At 44.9% G+C, this 17,835-nt stretch overlaps 1 protein-coding gene across 3 annotated transcripts in view; it reads left to right on the top strand.

Annotated features, from left to right (window-relative positions):
• The window catches only part of TBCD (tubulin folding cofactor D), a 261,696-nt gene that overhangs the window by 211,562 nt on the left and 32,299 nt on the right, over window positions 1-17,835 (top strand). For all 3 annotated transcript variants that reach the window (XM_075903520.1, XM_075903521.1, XM_075903522.1), the window contains exons 32-33: window positions 2,699-2,857; window positions 13,617-13,755. In XM_075903520.1, the coding sequence (XP_075759635.1) occupies window positions 2,699-2,857; window positions 13,617-13,755 (298 nt within the window). The remainder of the gene's footprint in view (window positions 1-2,698; window positions 2,858-13,616; window positions 13,756-17,835) is intronic.

The following is a 17,835-nucleotide window of genomic DNA, read 5'->3' as shown; positions in this document are numbered from 1 at the left end:
GAGAGAAGTGTGAAGGAGATTGTGCCACACGCCCACACGCACTATGGGTGGGTGACAAATGGGGTGTGTGATTGTGTGTAGCAGACTGACTCAGGATGTGTGTGTTTGCATGTGTGACACAAATGGTGGGGGTGTCTGTCACAGACTGTGACACAGTGTGTGTGACACGGTGTGTGAGAGACACAGACAAGTGCATGTGCTGGCTGCTGCTGGGTAAGTTTGAGAAAAGCCATGTGCTGTGCTTTAAGAAACTGAAAGCTTTGACCTCTGCTGCTCTGTTCCTGCGTTGTCTTCCCTCCTTCTCTCTGAAGAGGTGGGGTACATAGGCGGGGGCAGAGAGAGGGAAAGCATGAGCTGGCTGCTGCAGTAATCTCAGACAGCATGCTGCTCCTTTAGGAAAGGCAGGCGCTCACTCGCTGCATGGAGGCTGGAGTCATTCAGACCCATGTTATCTGAATCCACCTGAGCTGCCGGGCTCTGTGTTCCTCCTGCTCTACTCTGCAGAGAGGAGGTGCAGGAGGAGCGGGGGTGACATCCTAACACATCAGCACCCCCCTTATCTCACATTGCACAGCTAGCGAGAGGGTGCCTCCCAGGAGCCACTGCAGGATGGATGGAGCAAGGTAGGGACAGGGACATGTGAACACATGCTGCAGGCTGCTATTCATCTGTGTGCCAGACAAGTGTGCAGCTTACGGGGAACACAGATGAGGTTTTAGAGTGTCTCTTGAAGTTCTGGGAAGGAATTGATGATCTCTTTAAATGCATTTATGGATTGTGGTACGATCTTGAGTTCTTTTTAGTACTCAAGGTGGTGTCGGATTGACCTCACTAATGCTCTCATAATTGAGGATTACAATGTTCCCCCCTTGTCTGCTGTTTGTTATCTGGTGTCTGGATTTCAGGGGTTGTGTAGCTGTTTTGTCCGCAGTGGAGAGATTGTGATGACTGTGATGTTCTGTTAAGAATTTCACAGTTGATTTTTTTTCCAGCTGGGTAGCTCTTTCCAGTAGGGCTGTCCAATAATAAGATTCTTTCTTCTTATGATTGCTGATGAGTGTCTGATAGTTGTGTGGGAGGGGGTGTCTTTGTTGTGGAAAATTCGGTGTCAGGTTTTGTGGCTTTTTACAGCACTTTGGCAGTGTCTACATATGCCGAGTGTTTGAACTGTCTGTTTTACCAGTGATAAGAACTGGTAAAGAAAAGCACTGGTTTGTATGTTCACTTACTTCCACAGGCATCAGAGAGTGTTTACATTTGCAGCACTTCCATTGCTGATGAGAGCAACGTCCTAAGGGGCAGTTATCCCACAGTGCAATGCTCTCCATTTTGACAGTAGGTCATGGTGGAAAGGGGTGTGATCGTGGGGCAGTCCCTGCCCAGCCCCTCCCCAATCACTGATCAGTTCCAGTAGCTGCGCATTGCTACAAGCAGGGAATCATTTGTTCTGTGGTTCAGACATATCACCTGGCTAAATGACAAGTGAGTACTTGCCAAAAAAATAAGGAGGGGAATTTCAAAGTTCCCAGGGTTTTACAGAGGGAGAGGCAGCTGTCTGTTTATCTGGTGTCAGAGCAGCAGAGCTGCTGGCCAAAGTGGTCACCTAGGCACTGTGGGATATCCTGTGGAGGTTAAAAGCTTTGTATACAGCAAGAACATGTCGTTACTTACACACCACTATTAAGGCATCACTGGAGGTGATTTTGTGGAAGTTGTTTTCTTTTCGCGGCGAAACTTCTGAGTTTCACTGCAAAAATTGGCAAGTGTAGCTGCTTCCACACTTTTTGTGCAAAAAAGGGACTTTTTCCACATTAAATGGCAAGTCTAGACTCTAATTCTCTTTTGTCCTGTGATTGCAGTGGTAATAATTGTCCACTTCCTTTTAAATGTTCTCCTGCAACATGTTTTAATCCCTTGCGCTTAACATTTTGTCCCGTCTTGCATTTAGCTCTGGGGACTGTTTCCAGACCAGACAAAGAGCTCTGTAAAGCAGAAACCAGTCCAATAAAGGATCTTACCCTCACCCACCTTGTCTCTCATTTACTATTATTATAATTTGTGCCATGCCGAAAGGTATGGTGGTGCAGCCTTCTAGGAGGGAGAGTTGTCTTCCCTGATGGACTTGCAGTCTTCTAGATACATAAGTTAGGAGGGAGAAAAAAAAGGTGGGGTTGGACAGACACTCACATAAGGAAGTAATGACATTAGTGCACTCTCCCTGATATATTAGCATTCTCCCCCCCCCCCCCTTTCATTTCTGTTTAGAAACATAGTTGTGTCAGGGGTTTGCTTCATTCCCACCTTAAAGGTGGTTCAGTTTCATTGGTGGTCCCATACTGCATCCAGTCCATAAAGCATCTTTCTAGATGGAAGGTGCTAGGTGAGTGCAAGGTGTGGTTAATATTCTTATTTTCTGGATATTTGGATTTGGAGGTGTTGTACAAATTAACTTGAGGCTATTCTTACAGATTTAGTTACCACCGCAGTGAATGTCATGGCTCATCTAAATGTGTACTATAAAAAGGCAAATGGAATAAAACAGCAATCTCATTCCACAGTTCATTATTTTGGGTAGTGTAACGAGTATAAGAAATTATTTTCAATTCTTTCTTTAAGCAATTCCTGTTTAAAGTATGTACATTCATTTATTTATGGTGATGTGATGGATTGGATTAGTTTTTTGTCTTTTAATTCGTAGTTGTGAACAGATTATGTGCTGCCTGGCCCAGCAGTCAGCTGAAAAAATTGATAGATTTCGTGCTCATGCTGGATCTGTGTTCCTCAATTTTTTGTACTATGACAACCCACCAGTTCCACACATACCCCACCGGGAGGAACTGGAGAGGATATTTCCGAGGTAAGTAGATTTTTATCAACTTCTTATTTATTACGGTGGGTTTATGGCAGGGATGGAGGAACTCTGGCCTCCTGCTTAATTTGATCCAGCCCGTGGCAAGTCTCCTAAGGAGGTGGTGGAATCTCCATCCCTACAGGTTTTTAAGTCCCAGCTTGACAAAGCCTTGGCTGGGATGATTTATTTGGGGTTGGTCCTGCTTTGGGCTGGACTCAATGACCTCCTGAGGTCTCTTCCAGCCCTGGGAGTCTGATTCTGTAAAAGAACTTACGATCTACTAGCCTCCTTTTCTGTGTAGTGAATTGCCAGGTATTAATGACCAAGTACATAAGAGCATAAGAACAGCCATGCTGCGTCAGACCAAAGGTTCATCTAGCCCAGCATTCTGTCTTCTGACAGTGGCTAATGCCAGGTGCTTCAGAGGGAGTGAACAGAACAGGTAATCATTAAGTGATCCCTCTCCTACCATCAATTTCCAGCCTCTGACAGACAGAGGGTAGGGACACCATTCCCACCCATCCTGACTAATAGCTATTGATGGACCTAACATCCATGAATTTATCTAGTTCTTTTTTGAACCCTTTTAAAGTCCTGGTATTCACAACATCCTCTGGCAAGGAGTTCCACAGGTTGACTGTACTGTATGAAGAAAAACTTCCTTTTGTTTGTTTTAAACCTGCTACCTATTGATTTCATTTGGTGACCCCTAGTTCTTATGTTATGGGAATAAGTAAATAACTTTTCCTTATTCGCTTTTCCACAGTAGTCATGATCTTATACACCTCTATCATATCCCCACTTCATCTCCTCTTTTCTAAGCTGAAAAGTCCCAGTCTTTTTATGGAACTTGTACCAACCCCCTAATCATTTTTGTTGCCCTTTTCTGAACCTTTTCCAATGCCAATATATCTTTTTTTATATGAGGCAACCACATCTGTACGCCGTATTCAAGATATGGGTATCCCATGGATTTATTTAGAGGCAATACAATATTTTCTGTCTTATTCTCTATCCCTTTTTTAATTATTCTTATCATTCTGTTGGCTTTTTTGAGTGCCACTACACATTGAGTGGATGTTTTCAGAGAACTATCCACAATGACTCCAAGAGCTTGCTCTTGAGTTGTTATAGCTAAATTAGTCCCCATCATTTTGTATGTATGGTTGGGATTATTTTTTCCAATGTGCATTATTTTATATTTATCAACATTCAGTTTCATTTGCCGTTTTGTGAGATCTTTTTGAAGCTCTTCACAGTCTGCTTTGGTCTTAACTATCTTGAGCAGTTTATTATCTGCAATTTTACTCACTGTTTACCCTTTTCTCCAGATCATTTATAAATAGGTTGAATAGGTTTGGTCCCAGGACAGATCCTTGGAAGACACCTCTCTCCACTCTGAAAACTTACCGTTTGTTCTTATCCTTTGTTTCCTGTCTTTTAACCAGTTATCAATCCATGAAAGGACCTTCCCTCTTATCCCATGACAACTTAGTTGACTTAAGAGCCTTTGGTGAAGGACCTTGTCAGTGTCTTTCTGGAAATATAAGTACACCATATCCACCGGATTCCTCTTGTCCACATGCTTGTGGGCCTCCTCAGTGAGCACTAGCAGATTAGTAAGGCATGATTTCCCTTTATAGAAACCATGTTGACTTTTCCCCAACAAATTATAAATCTATGTGTCTGACAATTCTATTCTTTACTATGGTTTCAACTAATTTGCCCGGTACTGGCATTAGACTTACCGGTCTGTAATTGCCAGGATCACCTGTAGAACCTTTTTTAAAATATTGGCATCATATTAGCTGTCTTCCAGTCATTAGGTACAGAATGAACTTCAGTAATTACAATAAACTCTCGAACAAAATACAGGACTATGTAGCACTTTAAAGGCTAACAAGATGGTTTATTAGATGATGAGCTTTCATGGGCCAGATCCACTTCCTCAGATCAAATAGTGGAAGAAAATAGTCACAGCCATATATACCAAAGGATACAATTAAAAAAAACGAACACATATGAAAAGGACAAATCACATTTCAGAACAGAAGGGAGATGCGGGGGGGAGGGAGGGAGGAAGGTAAATGTCTGTGAGTTAATGATATTAGAGGTGGGGAAAGGTAGATGTCTGTGAGCTAATGGTTTTAGAGGTGATAATTGGGGAAGCTATCTTTATAATGGGTAAGGTAGTTGGGGTCTTTGTTCAGCCCCCCCATGGAGAGTGTCGAATTTTAGCATGAATGCCAGTTCAGAGGATTCCCTTTCAAGTGCAGATTTGAAAGTCTTCCGGAGTAGGATGCATGTGATTAGGTCATTGAGACAATGTCCTTTCTGGTTGAAATGGCAAGAAACTGTTTTTTCTTTGTGATCCTGTCTAATATCTGTTTTGTGGGCATTGATCCTTTGGCGAAGTGTCTGAGACGTTTGTCCAATGTACATAGCAGATGGACACTTTCGGCACATGATAGCATAAATTATATTTCTGGATGCGCAGGAATACGTATTCTTGATCTTATAACTCACTTGGTTAGGCCCAATAATGGTATCAGCAGAGTGAATATGTGGACAAAGCTGGCAATGGGGTTTGTTGCAAGGGAAAGTACCAGGGTTGGTATTAGTGTGGTATGTCCTGTGGTTGTTGGTAAGAATCATCTTGAGGTTAGGTGGTTGTCTATAGGAGACTATGGGTCTGTCTCCCAGAGCTTCTTGGAGTTTAGTATCCTGTTCCAGTATAGGCTGTAATTTATTGATAATGTGTTGGACAGGTTTAAGTTGGGGGTTGTAGGTGATGACAAGTGGTGTTCTATTGTTGGTTTTCTTGTAGTACATGGTTTCTAGGTATTCGTTTGGCTCTTTCAATTTGCTTTTTTATTTCTCCCCAGGTGGGTAGTTGAGATTTATAAATGCTTGGTAGAGATCCTGAAGTTTCTGGTCTCTGTCAGTGGGATTAGAGCAGATGCGGTTGTATCGAAGGGCTTGGCTATAGATGATGGATCGTATGGTGTGTGCTGGATGGGAGCTGGAAGCATGTAGGTAACTGTATGAGTCAGTGGGTTTTCTGTAGAGGGTGGTGTCTAATTTTCCATTGTTGATTTGTACTGTGGTGTCCAGGAAATGGATCTCTTGTGTGGAATGGTTCAGGCTGAGGTTAATGGTGGGGTGTAGGTTGTTGAAATCTCTGTGGAATGTCTCCAGTGTTTCTTGGCCATGAGTCCAGATCATAAAGATGTCATCGATGTAGCGTAAGTAGAGAAGGGGTAAAAGGGGACGGGAGTTGAGGAAACGTTGTTCTAGGTCAGCCATAAAGTTATTAGCATACTGTGGGGCCATGCGTGTACCCATGGCTGTGCCGCTGATCTGGAGGTATAAGTTGTTCTCAAACTGGAAATAATTGTGGGTGAGAACAAAGTTACATAGGTCTGCTATCAGGTTGGCAGTGGTGTCCTCTGGCATAGTGTTTCTCATGGCTTGTAATCTGTCTTCATGTGGGATGTTGGTGTATAGTGCTTCTACAGCCATGGTGGTAAGGATGGTGTTATTGGGGAGGTTATTGAAGTTTTGTAGTTTCCTTAGGAAGTCAGTAGTGTCTCAGAGATAGCTGGGGGTGTTGGTTTTGTAGGGTTTGAGGAGAGAGTCTACATAGCTGGATAGACCAGTAGTGAGTGTGCCAGTACCAGAGATGATGGGGCGTCCTGGGTGTGCAGGTTTATGGATCTTGGGAAGCAGATAGAAAAATCCTGGTCGGGGGTCAGAAGGTGTTTCTGTGTGGATTTGTTCCCGAGTAGCTGTAGGGAGGCTTTTAAGGAGACAGAGTAATTTCTTTTGGTATTCCGAGGTGGGATCAGAGGAGAGAGGTTTGTAAAATGTGGTGTTGGAGAGTTGTCTGGTTGCCTCTTCGTTGTAGTCGGCCTTATTCATAATGACCACAGCACCACCTTTGTCAGCTGGTTTGATTATAATGTCCAGGTTGTTTTTGAGACTGTGTTCAGCGTGGCTGAGATTATATGTCGCTTGTTGTTGTTTGCGAATAATGTTAGTCTGTGCGTTGTTGCGGAAGCTTTGTATATAGAAATCTAGATTGTAATTCCGACCGTCAGGGGGAGTCCATATAGAATTATTCTTCCTTTTTTGTTGATGGGGGGGATCTGGTAGGTCAGATTGGTGTTCATTGGTGGTTTGGAAATATTCTCGGAGGCAGAGGCGGCGAAAAAAAGCTCCAAGGTAACCACAAAGTTGTATCCAATTTGTGGGGGACGTGGGGCAGAAAGAGAGACCCCTGGACAAGACAGACTCTTCTGCTGGGTTGAGTTTGTAGCTGGAGAGGTTAACAATATTATCCGGTGGGTTGAGGTTGTTGCTGTTGTAGCCTATGGTGTGGAGCAGCTTGGAAAATTTGTTGTCTTTTCTTTGTTGTAGGGAATAGAAGCGTGTATAGTAGATTTCTTGTCCGGTGGAACAAAAGTCTTGCAAGGTGTCAGTCCGTGTGGATGTTTGTCTTGAGATGAGACTGTCTAAGTTAGAGATGTCATTCTTGATGTTTTTCTGTTTCTTGTATAAAATACTTATCAGGTGATTCCTTAATTTCTTGGATAGTGTGAGGCAGAGTCTTTCACTGTAGTCAGTATAGTATGTTGATCTTAATGGATTGTTCACTGTCAGTCCTTTGGGTACGATGTCCATCTTCTTGCACCTGGATAGAAAGATGATGTCTGTCTGTATCTGTGCAATTTTCTTCATCTGGTTGATGGATTTCCATTCCAAACGGCTAACAGTAGTGCCTTGCATGTAGAATAGTGATAGAAATGTAGCCGTGTTAGTCTGGTGTAGTCCTGTATTTTGTTTCTGCTACACCAGACTAACACGGCTACATTTCTATCACTAATAAACTCTCAGAATTCACTAAAACTACCGCAGGTGCTTAGACCCCAGATCATCCTTCATGAAAGGAAACTAGTCCCTTCAAGAGTCACTCACTGCAGGGAATACAGCTTTGTGCTCCATGATGATTTTGGGCACTGTGAGGTAGACTTCATAATTGTAATTAGGGATGTTAAATATTGGTTATTTGAATAGTTGATTAACCTCATGAATTCTTATTGGTTACTTGACTATTCTGTAGTGCTTGGGGTGGGACCAGCAGCCAGTGCAATCTGGCCCTCACTCCCGAGGAGCCCCCTACCACTCCATGCTGCTCCCTCTGTATCTGCAGCAGCCCCTGTCTGGGGGAGAGAGTCTGAGTTCCTGGACCCAGCATGAGCTGGAACTGAGGTAGGCTGCTTGCCCACCCAGCTCCTAGTACACTTTAAATTAAGAGCCACAGCAGGGCTAGGTCCCGGACCCGGTGCGAGCTGGGACTGAGCAGGGCTGCTGGCTGGCCCACTAAAAATGTACTGGTGGTTAGTGGTGAGGGGAAATGTGTGTAGTCTATAGTATTAACCTATAAGCTTTTGCTTATCGTTTAATCGATTACACTTAGGTTTGTTCTTAAGTTGAATCTGTATGTAAGTCGGAACTGGCGTCCACACTACACTACAGAGTTAGTTCGAACTAACAGATGTTAGTTCGAACTAACTTTCATAGGCGCTACACTAGTGCTCCGCTAGTTCGAACTTAATTCGAACTAGCGGAGCGCTTAGTTCAAACTAGGAAAACCTCATTTTACGAGGATTAAGCCTAGTTCGAACTAGCTAGTTCGAATTAAGAGGTGTGTAGCCCCTTAATTCAAACTAGTGGGAGGCTAGCCTTCCCCAGGTTTCCCTGGTGACCACTCTGGCCAACAACAGGGAAACTCGTATGCCCCCCTCCCGGCCCCAGACCCCTTAAAGGGGCACGGGCTGGCTACGGTGCCCGTGCCAGGTGCAAGCCTGCCAGCACCCAGCCAGCAGACCCTGCACCTGGCACGGATCGAGCCACCCACCCGATGCCCCCCAGCCCTCCCCCTCTTCCTGGGACCAGGCTGGGGGCTCCTGGGAGCTTGCCCGGGACCGCAAGAGGCGGGCACCCGCCAGGGCTAGTGCGTACATCGTGGACCTCGTCCACGATCTCCGCACTAGGCACAGGAAAGTGGCCGTCTAGGGCAGGAGAGCTGCCAGCCTGGCCACCCAGGAGCAGGTGTGCATGAAAATCAAGGGGGTCCATTGAGATCCCCGACCCTGAGCCCTGAGCTTACAATGGCCGTCCAGGGTCAGATCAAAGGTCCATCTAGCCCAGTAGCCTGTCTGCCGACAGCGGCCAACCCTAGGGACGCTGGAGGGGACGGACCGAAGACAGTGACCAAGCCATTTGTCTCGTACCATCCCTCTCCAGCCTTCCACAAACCTTGGGCAGGGACACCATTCCTACCCCCTGGCTAATACCACTCCATGGACCCAGCCTCCATGACTTGATCTCACTTCCCTTTAAACTCTGTTCTAGTTGTAGCCTTCACAGCCTCCTGCAGCAAGGAGTTCCACAGGTTGACTCTTTGCTTTGTGAAGAACAACTTTCTGTTACTAGTTTGAAGCCTGCTACCCATTCCTTTCCTTTGGTGTCCTCTAGTCCTTCTTTATGGGAACTAATGAAGAACTTTTCTGTATGCACCCTCTCCACCCAACTCCTGCTTTTAGAGACCTCTATCCTGTCCCCCCTCCGTCTCCTCTTTTCTAAGCTGAAAAGTCCCAGTCTCTTTAGCCTCTCTTCATATGGGACCTGTTCCCAACCCCTGATCATTGTAGTTGCCCTCCCCTCTCCCAGCCTCTCTCTTCCCCTCTCCCACCTCCTTTTCCCAGTCTCCCCCAGTTTTGTTCAATAAAGACAGATTCCATTTTGGAACACAATTGTCCTTTATTTTGTCCATCAAGAAAAGGGGCTAGGGAAGGGTAAGTGGAAGGAGGTGAGGGAGGAATGGGGCACGAGCCCCCGATGGGGAGGACTGGGCTGGCTCTGCGGGCTTCTGGGGGTGGAAGCTCTCCTGCAGCCCCCCAATTGCCCCCTCTCCCCAGATGGCAGCCTGCGGCAAGTGCAGCCTGTCTGATGGCCGAGTGCTGTGATGTGCCCAGTGTGGGTACTCCGGGCACTCCAAGCCAGGACTGATTTGCAAGCAGGGCACCCCTGAGAACTGTCTGTCTGGGGTGGGAGTCGGGACCCTTTAAGATCAGCCCTTGGCTAGCCTGAGACAGCATCTCCACGCTCTAAGTCCTCCTCTGATGCCCTGCCGGCACCGCTTCCGGCCATCCTTAAGCCCGGTTCAGGGTCCACTTACTGTGGACATGCTAGTTCGAATTAGCAAAATGCTAATTCGAACTAGTTTTTAGTTCTAGACGCGTTAGTTCGAATTAACTAATTCGAACTAAGTTAGTTCGAATTAGCGCTGTAGTGTAGACGTACCCATACAGAATCAACTTAAGAACCCCAAGCGTCCCCAAGTCAGCTGCTGCTGAAACTGATCAGCAGCTGATTCCAGGAAGCCTGCGGCAAAGCAACTCTGCCTCGGGCTTCCTGTAGTCAACGCTGGTCAGTTTCAGCAGCAGCTGACTTGGGGACGCCTGGGGCAGAGCAGCTGCTCCTCGGCGCTACTGGACCAACCCAGCAGCACCCCATCTGTTCTGCCCCAGGCGTCCTGATTCAGCCACTGCTGAAACTGACCAGCAGCAGCTGAATCAGGACGCCTGGGGCAGAGCAGCTGGGGTGCTACCGGGTTGGTCCAGTAGCGCCCAGAGCGGCGCTGCGGGACCAACCGGCAGCGCCCCAGCTGCTCTGCCACAGGCGTCTGGAAAAAAGCCTAGTCTGCTGGGGGGGTGAGGGGGGGGTACTAGCTGCGCCCCCCCGTCCTCCACCCCAGCATACCAGGAAGACGCAGGTGGCGGACTGAGACGCACCGTGGTCCCGCCGCCTGGATCCTTCGCGGCTTTGCTCCCCGTCTCCCTGGTCTGCTGGAGACCAGCAGTTCAGGGAGACGGAGAGCAAAGCCTCTGAGGACGCCAGCAGTGGGACAGCCGCGGGGCGTCTGGGCTGTCCCGCTGCCGGCTTCCCCAAGGCTTTGCAAAGCTGCCCGAGCCCCTCTGCGGCTTTGCTCCACGTCTTCCTGGTCTGCAGACCAGGGAGACGCGGAGAAAGCCCCGGAGTACACGGGTGGCAGGACCGCGAGGTCCTGCAGTCCGTGTCCTCCGGGGCGAGCCCCGTTTGTAACTGCGGATCCGACATAAGTCGGATCCGCGTAAGTCGGGGACTGCCTGTAGTGAAAAATCTCCTCTTCAAAGGTAACAATCTGTTTAGTGAGTAAAGCAATGAATTCCTCCATTGCCTTAAGGATTATCAATGCCATGCTCAGCTCTTTGGGACTCTATGCCCCTGCATCCAAGAGGAAATACTCTAGGCCGACTTCTCATAGATACCGTTCTGCCTCTCAGCTCTTCTCTCATCAAAAGTTTTTTGAACCACCTGATTTCCTGAGGATACAATTCTGCAGAAGGCAGAATTACTCTACCACCATCCTCCTTTCACTCTGTCAAAGTAGAAAGAATTATATTGTAAGAGAAGATTATGTTTGTAGGTATGGAGATCAGAATGAAGCCAGGTGTGCCTGGGATAACAGGAAAAGGAACATTAGGTGTTAGGCAGAAAGTAATTGAGGTAACCAGGGAGATATGGACAGGAGATTGCTGTGTGCTTGATGTGGAAATGAAGATACTTGGCTAGTCTCATACTAATCATGTGAAGTTTTGCCACCTTTTAATCTTGTTAGGTTGGCTTTCTTTTGACTGAATAAATCTAAGGGGTTTGAGCCTTGTATGGTACTCACATGTTCTGGGTGTATTAGCAGAGCGGCTGTGCTAATAAACAGAGCGGTCGGACAAATCTGTGAGTCCTGTGTCTGACTTTGACGATTCCCAGCTTGCACTGGAAAGTTAGCCTTTCTCCATTCAACCACTCATTGCACCTTTCAGTGGGCATCTGGGCTGTTTCCTTCTCATGTGCAGTGTGTAGATCATCTCAAGAGAGGACACTGTAGAGGGCTGGAGACCCATCCTGGATCTCAGATGACCAAATGTCGCCATATGTCATTCAAGGTTCAGGATAACCACTTTGGCCTCAGTAATCTGCTCAGTTAACGAAGACAACTGATTTGCAGCACTTGATTTGACAGATGCCTACTTCCACATTTCTAGCACATAGGAGATTACTTCACTTTATTTCTGGTGGGCCTGGAACAATTTCAGTACACGGGCCTTTCATTTGGCCTCCTGTCAGCTCCAAGAGCATTTACAAAGAGTCTGGTATTTTTATCTTGATGATTGGCTGCTCACAAGATGATTGTATCAGGAAGGAACAAGTGGCAATCCTCATTAAATCTTTCTCACTCTCTGGGACTTGTGGTTAACCATAAAAGTCCACTTAAATCTCCGTGAACGGTAAAGAAATTATGGGAGTGGAACTGAATTTGAATGCAATCAGAATGTACCTTCTTGAGGACAGATTCTTCATGACGAAGGACCTCATTGCCCAACTTTGACTGAAACCTGGACAACAGTCTGGTCCTGCCTGGTCTTTTTGAGGGCCTGTAGGATTCAGCCCTTCAGCTTCACATTAGAGGAGTGAAGTTCTGGAACGGCCTTCCAAGGGAAGTAGTGGGGGCAAAAGATCTATCTGGTTTCAAGATTAAACTAGATGGGTTTATGAAGGGGATGGTTTGATGAGATAACATGATCTTGGTAACTAATTGACCCTTCATTATCAGTGGTAAATAGGTCAATGGAGGGATGATAGAAGTTACTATAGAGAACTTTCTGGGTGTCTGGCTGATGAGTCTTGCCCACATGCTCAGGGTTTAGCTGATCGCCATATTTGGGGTCGGGAAGGAATTTTCCTCCAGGGTAGATTGGCAGAGGCCCTGGAGGTTTTTCGCCTTCCTCTGTAGCATGGGGTACAGATCACAGCTGGAGGATTCTCTGCATCTTGGGGTCTTCAAAGTATTTGAAGGCTTCAATATCTGAGATATATGTGAGAGGATTATTCTAGGAGGGGTGGATGAGATTCTGTGGCCTGCATTGTGCAGGGGGTCAGACTAGATTATCATAATGGTCCCTTCTGACCTTAGAGTCTATGAGTAAGAAGAAATGTAGGTTACTTATCTCACAATTATTTCTTTGATATTTGTATTCCTTATGGGTATTCTGCAACCCACACTCATTCCTGTCTGCTTGGATCACCGTTGATTTGAGTGAGAGTGGGAACTGGAGAGTCCATTGGGCTTATGGCATAGGGTACAGGATTGGACCAATGAAAATTTGCTCCTGAAAAATCTTATAGGTACTCCTCATTGTGGGAGCACTTGTGTACTCACAGTATTTATAGGGACCACATATCTCAAAGAACACCAATTACTGTACAAAATCTGCATTTTTTCTTTGCTCTGTCCCAATATCCTGTAATAATGATGATAAATATGATTTATACCGTCTGAGTGCATTTCTTCCATTGCTGATGTACTGTTTCAGTGGAGTAGAAGTGTTAATCTGTTTCATCAAAAACAACGAGGAGTCCTGTGGCACATTAACATATTTTTTGGGGCATAAGCTTTTATAGGGTGGAACCCACTTTATCAGATGCATGAATTGGAAACTTCAATTTGGAAGGTTTATAGATACACATGGAAAGATGGGTGTGTTACATTACTGTGTGGAGAGCCAGTGCTAACGAGTGTCTCACGGTGTGGATGTATTCCAGGATTCTATGGAGAGGTGTTAAGATAAAAACATATGATGATTTTCTTTTCTCTGGACAGGTCCGAGGCTGTAACTTTAAATTGGAATGCCCCCTCACAAGCCTTCCCTCGAATCACACAGCTTTTGGGTTTGCCAACTTATCGGTATCATGTCCTGCTGGGTCTTACGGTATCTGTTGGGGGATTAACAGAGACAACGGTAAGCTATCAGGGAACAGACTCCTTGTTTGTTTGCTAGAGGTTGTTTATTTCTCCTATAACTATGTGTGGCTAAATTCCATACGTTGTCTCAATTCCATACGTTGCAATACTTTCATTGGTGAATTTTGATCACAAGTTTTTAAAAGTTGTCTGGGATAAAATTTGAAATTGTTATAAACAAATGATTGTGAAACACCTCTTAAAACTTCATCTAGCAAGATGTTCAAGATGATTTTTCTTTTATTCACCAACTTTTTACTGTTTGGCCCAAGTAGGACCAAGCACAGACGTCAAAACACTTGGTTTCTTTGTGTCCTTAGGTGTAAGATAATTTTGGTGTTTGTGCCCCCTCTCTTTATAGTTCAATGCATGTTTGAAAAGTGTTCTCTGAAGGGTACCTCTAGATAAAATGAATTAGTTCCAGTTTAGTAAAGGAGCCATGATGTCTGGAAGGTAAGTCTCCATGTGTGTTCGTCCTCTGCTGATGGTTGCTATTATGCAAATGTATCGTTTCCTGCTGCAACCTCCAATACAAATGAATAAGCCATTGAATTTGGGACACGCCTTGTTTGAAGTGTCATCATCTTTCCACTGTCTGAAGAAAATCTATTTCTCAAATACCCCTGACATGCTGGTTTAAACACTTTTAGTCATAGACGTTAAAGCACAATATTGGCGCGTATCCATAATTTCACATACAGCACTGATATGTATATTTTATGCATGGTATTTATCAGATGATATCTCACAAGATATATACTTTATACAAAAAATATTGCAGTAGTGCAGCTGTTCTCCAGCTATGAGTTGGACCCCCAAAGTGGGTCGGGCCCTCATTTTAATGGGGTCACCAGGGCTGCCTTAAGGCTTGTTGGGCCATGGGGCCAAAGCCCCAGTACTGAAGCTCTTAGGCTTTGGTTCCTCACCCAGGCAGGCTGGGCTGCGGCTTTGGCATTGGGCCTGCCATCCATGGCAGTGGGGCTTGGGTGCGCTCAGGCTTTGGTCCCCCCTCCTGGGGTCATGTAGTTATACTTGTCAGGAGGGATTGGCATACTTTTGAGAACCCCTGCCATAGTGTGTAAGGTACATAGTGTACGGGGTGCCTAGTCATGCTCTCTCCTTCCTTTTCATCTGATCAAAGCCGAGGCTTCAGTTGGATCTCTATTTCTGTAGCCTTTCCAATGGGATTATGCTCAAGACCCCAGCCTGCTGATCCTACATGAATGAGTTTTCAAGACCTCATGAAAAAGATTGGAGAGGCCTTACAGGTCCCTGCAGGGGAGAGAGGAATCTCAACTTTCTTTCCTGGGTAGCGCACAACTTCAACTCTCACTTGGAAGGTGTGTTATCCCGTGATACCAGTGATAGGCAGCCTCGGCTAGTGAGTGGGCTGCAAGATAGCCCCATCCAAGACAGTCTCCCGGGATAGGGCAGTTTTGCTCACTGTGCTTATGTACCAAGAATTTGCAGGTGTGGTGATTGAACCGTGGCAGTGCTGTGATTGGATGCTGAGGGACAGCATGGCTCTGTCAGTGCTTTGTGCAATCATCATGCACCTCACTTCACCTGCCGTTGCTTTACTTGTATGTCCCATTAGCAATATCAGTAGGAAAAATTTTAAGCTGAGAAACTAGCAGAATCTGGCAACCTAGAATGTGGGCAATGGTAAACAAAATGCTTTTGGGTCACACACCAATGCCTAATGGGCTGTATGAAGACCTAGACTGCACTGCGCTACATACTCGCTAGAGCAACATTATTTTGCCTATCCTTGATGCTGCTTGTTGCTAGCCCATATGGTATGGCAAACCCCACCTGTAAACAGGCTGATTAAAAACAATTATATTCTGTCAAGGGTTTGGACTTCTTTCCTCTAGCAGAAAACAATCAGAATTACTTTCTTCTAAATCTTTCCTCTTAAGTAGTCTCTTAGACTTATTTCTTTGTATTTTTCTATGCTCAGATTTTGAGTTGAAATTCTGAATAATTCAAAATACAGGGCTCATATTCCTGTACATCCAGCAATGTGATATATGCCATCATGTCCCTCTGCTATGTATATTGGACAGACTGGTCAGTCACTTTACCAGAGTATCAGTGCTTACAAATCAGACATCACAAATCAGACATCTCCACCCAGAGAAACCTATCATCCAACGTTTTAATCAAACTGGACATTCCCTTAAAGATCTGACAACATGCTTCTTACTACAAAGAGACTTTTAACACCAGATTACAGAGGGAGACTTCAGAACTTTTATTTATGCTAAAATTCTATGTGTTGTGAATGGGCCTTAATTTAGATAATTACCTCCTTACACATTACAAAGACAGCCTCCTCACTTTTTGAAACAAAATACAGGACTATGTAGCACTTTAAAGACTAACAAAATGATGAGCTTATTAGATGATGAGCTTTCGTGGGCCAGACCCACTTCCTCAGATCAAATAGTGGAAGAAAATAGTGACAACCATATATACCAAAGGATACAATTTAAAAAAATGAACACACATGAAAAGGACAAATCAAATTTCAGAACAGAAGGGGGATGCGGGGGGAAGGGAGGAAGGGAAATGTCTGTGAGCTAATGGTATTAGAGGTGATAATTGGGGAGGCTATCTTTGTAATGGGTAAGATAGCCATTACAAAGATAGCCTCCCCAATTATCACCTCTAATACCATTAGCTCACAGACATTTACCTCCCCCCCCCCCCCCCCCGCATGCCCCTTCTGTTCTGAAATTTGATTTGTTCTTTTTATGTGTGTTCATTTTTTTAAATTGTATCCTTTGGTATATATGGTTGTGACTATTTTCTTCCACTATTTGATCTGAGGAAGTGGGTCTGGCCCACGAAAGCTCATCATCTAATAAACCATTTTGTTAGTCTTTAAAGTGCTACATAGTCCTGTATTTTGTTTCAGCTACACCAGACTAACACAGCTACATTTCTATCACTATTCCCCACTTTTTGACATTCATAGTAACTCCAGTTTAGCCACTTAATTGACTCTTACAATAACAAATTCCTCCTTCCTTGTCTCTTCCTTCTCTCCTCGCCCCCCACCTTCTGTTCTATGTAGCTGATTCGTTACTGTGTAATTTGTTTCTTCTTCATTGTTATCCGTCTGTTATATAATGGTCATGCCAATTCAGTTTCAGAATATGATCTGAAGAAGTGGGTCTGCCCCACGAAAGCTCATCACCTAATAAACCATGGGTTCCCAAACTGGGGGGCATGAAGAACTTCCGGGGGGCATGAGGTGACCCAGCCACACACACACCCGTCAATCCCACCCCAAGTTTTGCTGCTATATTTTTGGGAGGGGGGGGCGTGATGTCGAAAAGTTTGGGAACCACTAATATAAACCATCTTGTTAGTCTTTAAAGTGCTACATGACTGCTTTTTTTGGTTTTCCCTTTATCCTGTGTGCTATGTTGATATGTAGATAGAGATAGCAAAACTTCATTTAATGTTCAGCAATTATTGGTGAGCACAAGTTGAGATCTTGGTATGAAAGCAAATAGGAACTCTGTTTTTTATGTGTAATAACTTTATAGGGAGTGAAGAGGGAGATGTGTTAAGATTTTTGGTTATGGAATTTTTACTTGCTTTCCAAAAGAGTTTCTCTACTACATGTAGTTTAAATAGGACAGAAGATAGTTTGCACTCTGTCAGTAGCAGCAATGAACACAACAAAATACTGCATCAGCATTTAATATTCATCTTATAGAGGAGCAGGCTACAGTTTCACTTTTTGAAAAGTAAACAAAGTTGCTTAGAGGAACTATGTGGAACATGTCTCATTCAGAATCATGTCACTAGCAGATGTTCTCTTTTGAAATAATTTTAGCCCAATCTGAAAGCATAGTTGTCACTTGGGGGTTGAGTTTAAGCATTCTGCAGCATTCCGGTGGTTCAAAGGGATACTTTGTAGAAAAGACTCTTCAAAGAATATAACTGGCTTATAAGGCGGCATATTTCTTAAGGCTACAAAACTGAAAACTTCTTGGTGCATGGGGTCTTCAGAACAAATTGGTGTACTGTCTGCAGCTGTAATTTCAAACATGTTGCTTGA

This window comes from Pelodiscus sinensis, chromosome 20 (genome assembly GCF_049634645.1).
Source record: "Pelodiscus sinensis isolate JC-2024 chromosome 20, ASM4963464v1, whole genome shotgun sequence".
NCBI lineage: Eukaryota > Metazoa > Chordata > Testudines > Trionychidae > Pelodiscus > Pelodiscus sinensis.
The sequence above is the reverse complement of the archived record's forward strand: the minus strand, read 5'-3'. Positions and strand labels throughout refer to the sequence as shown.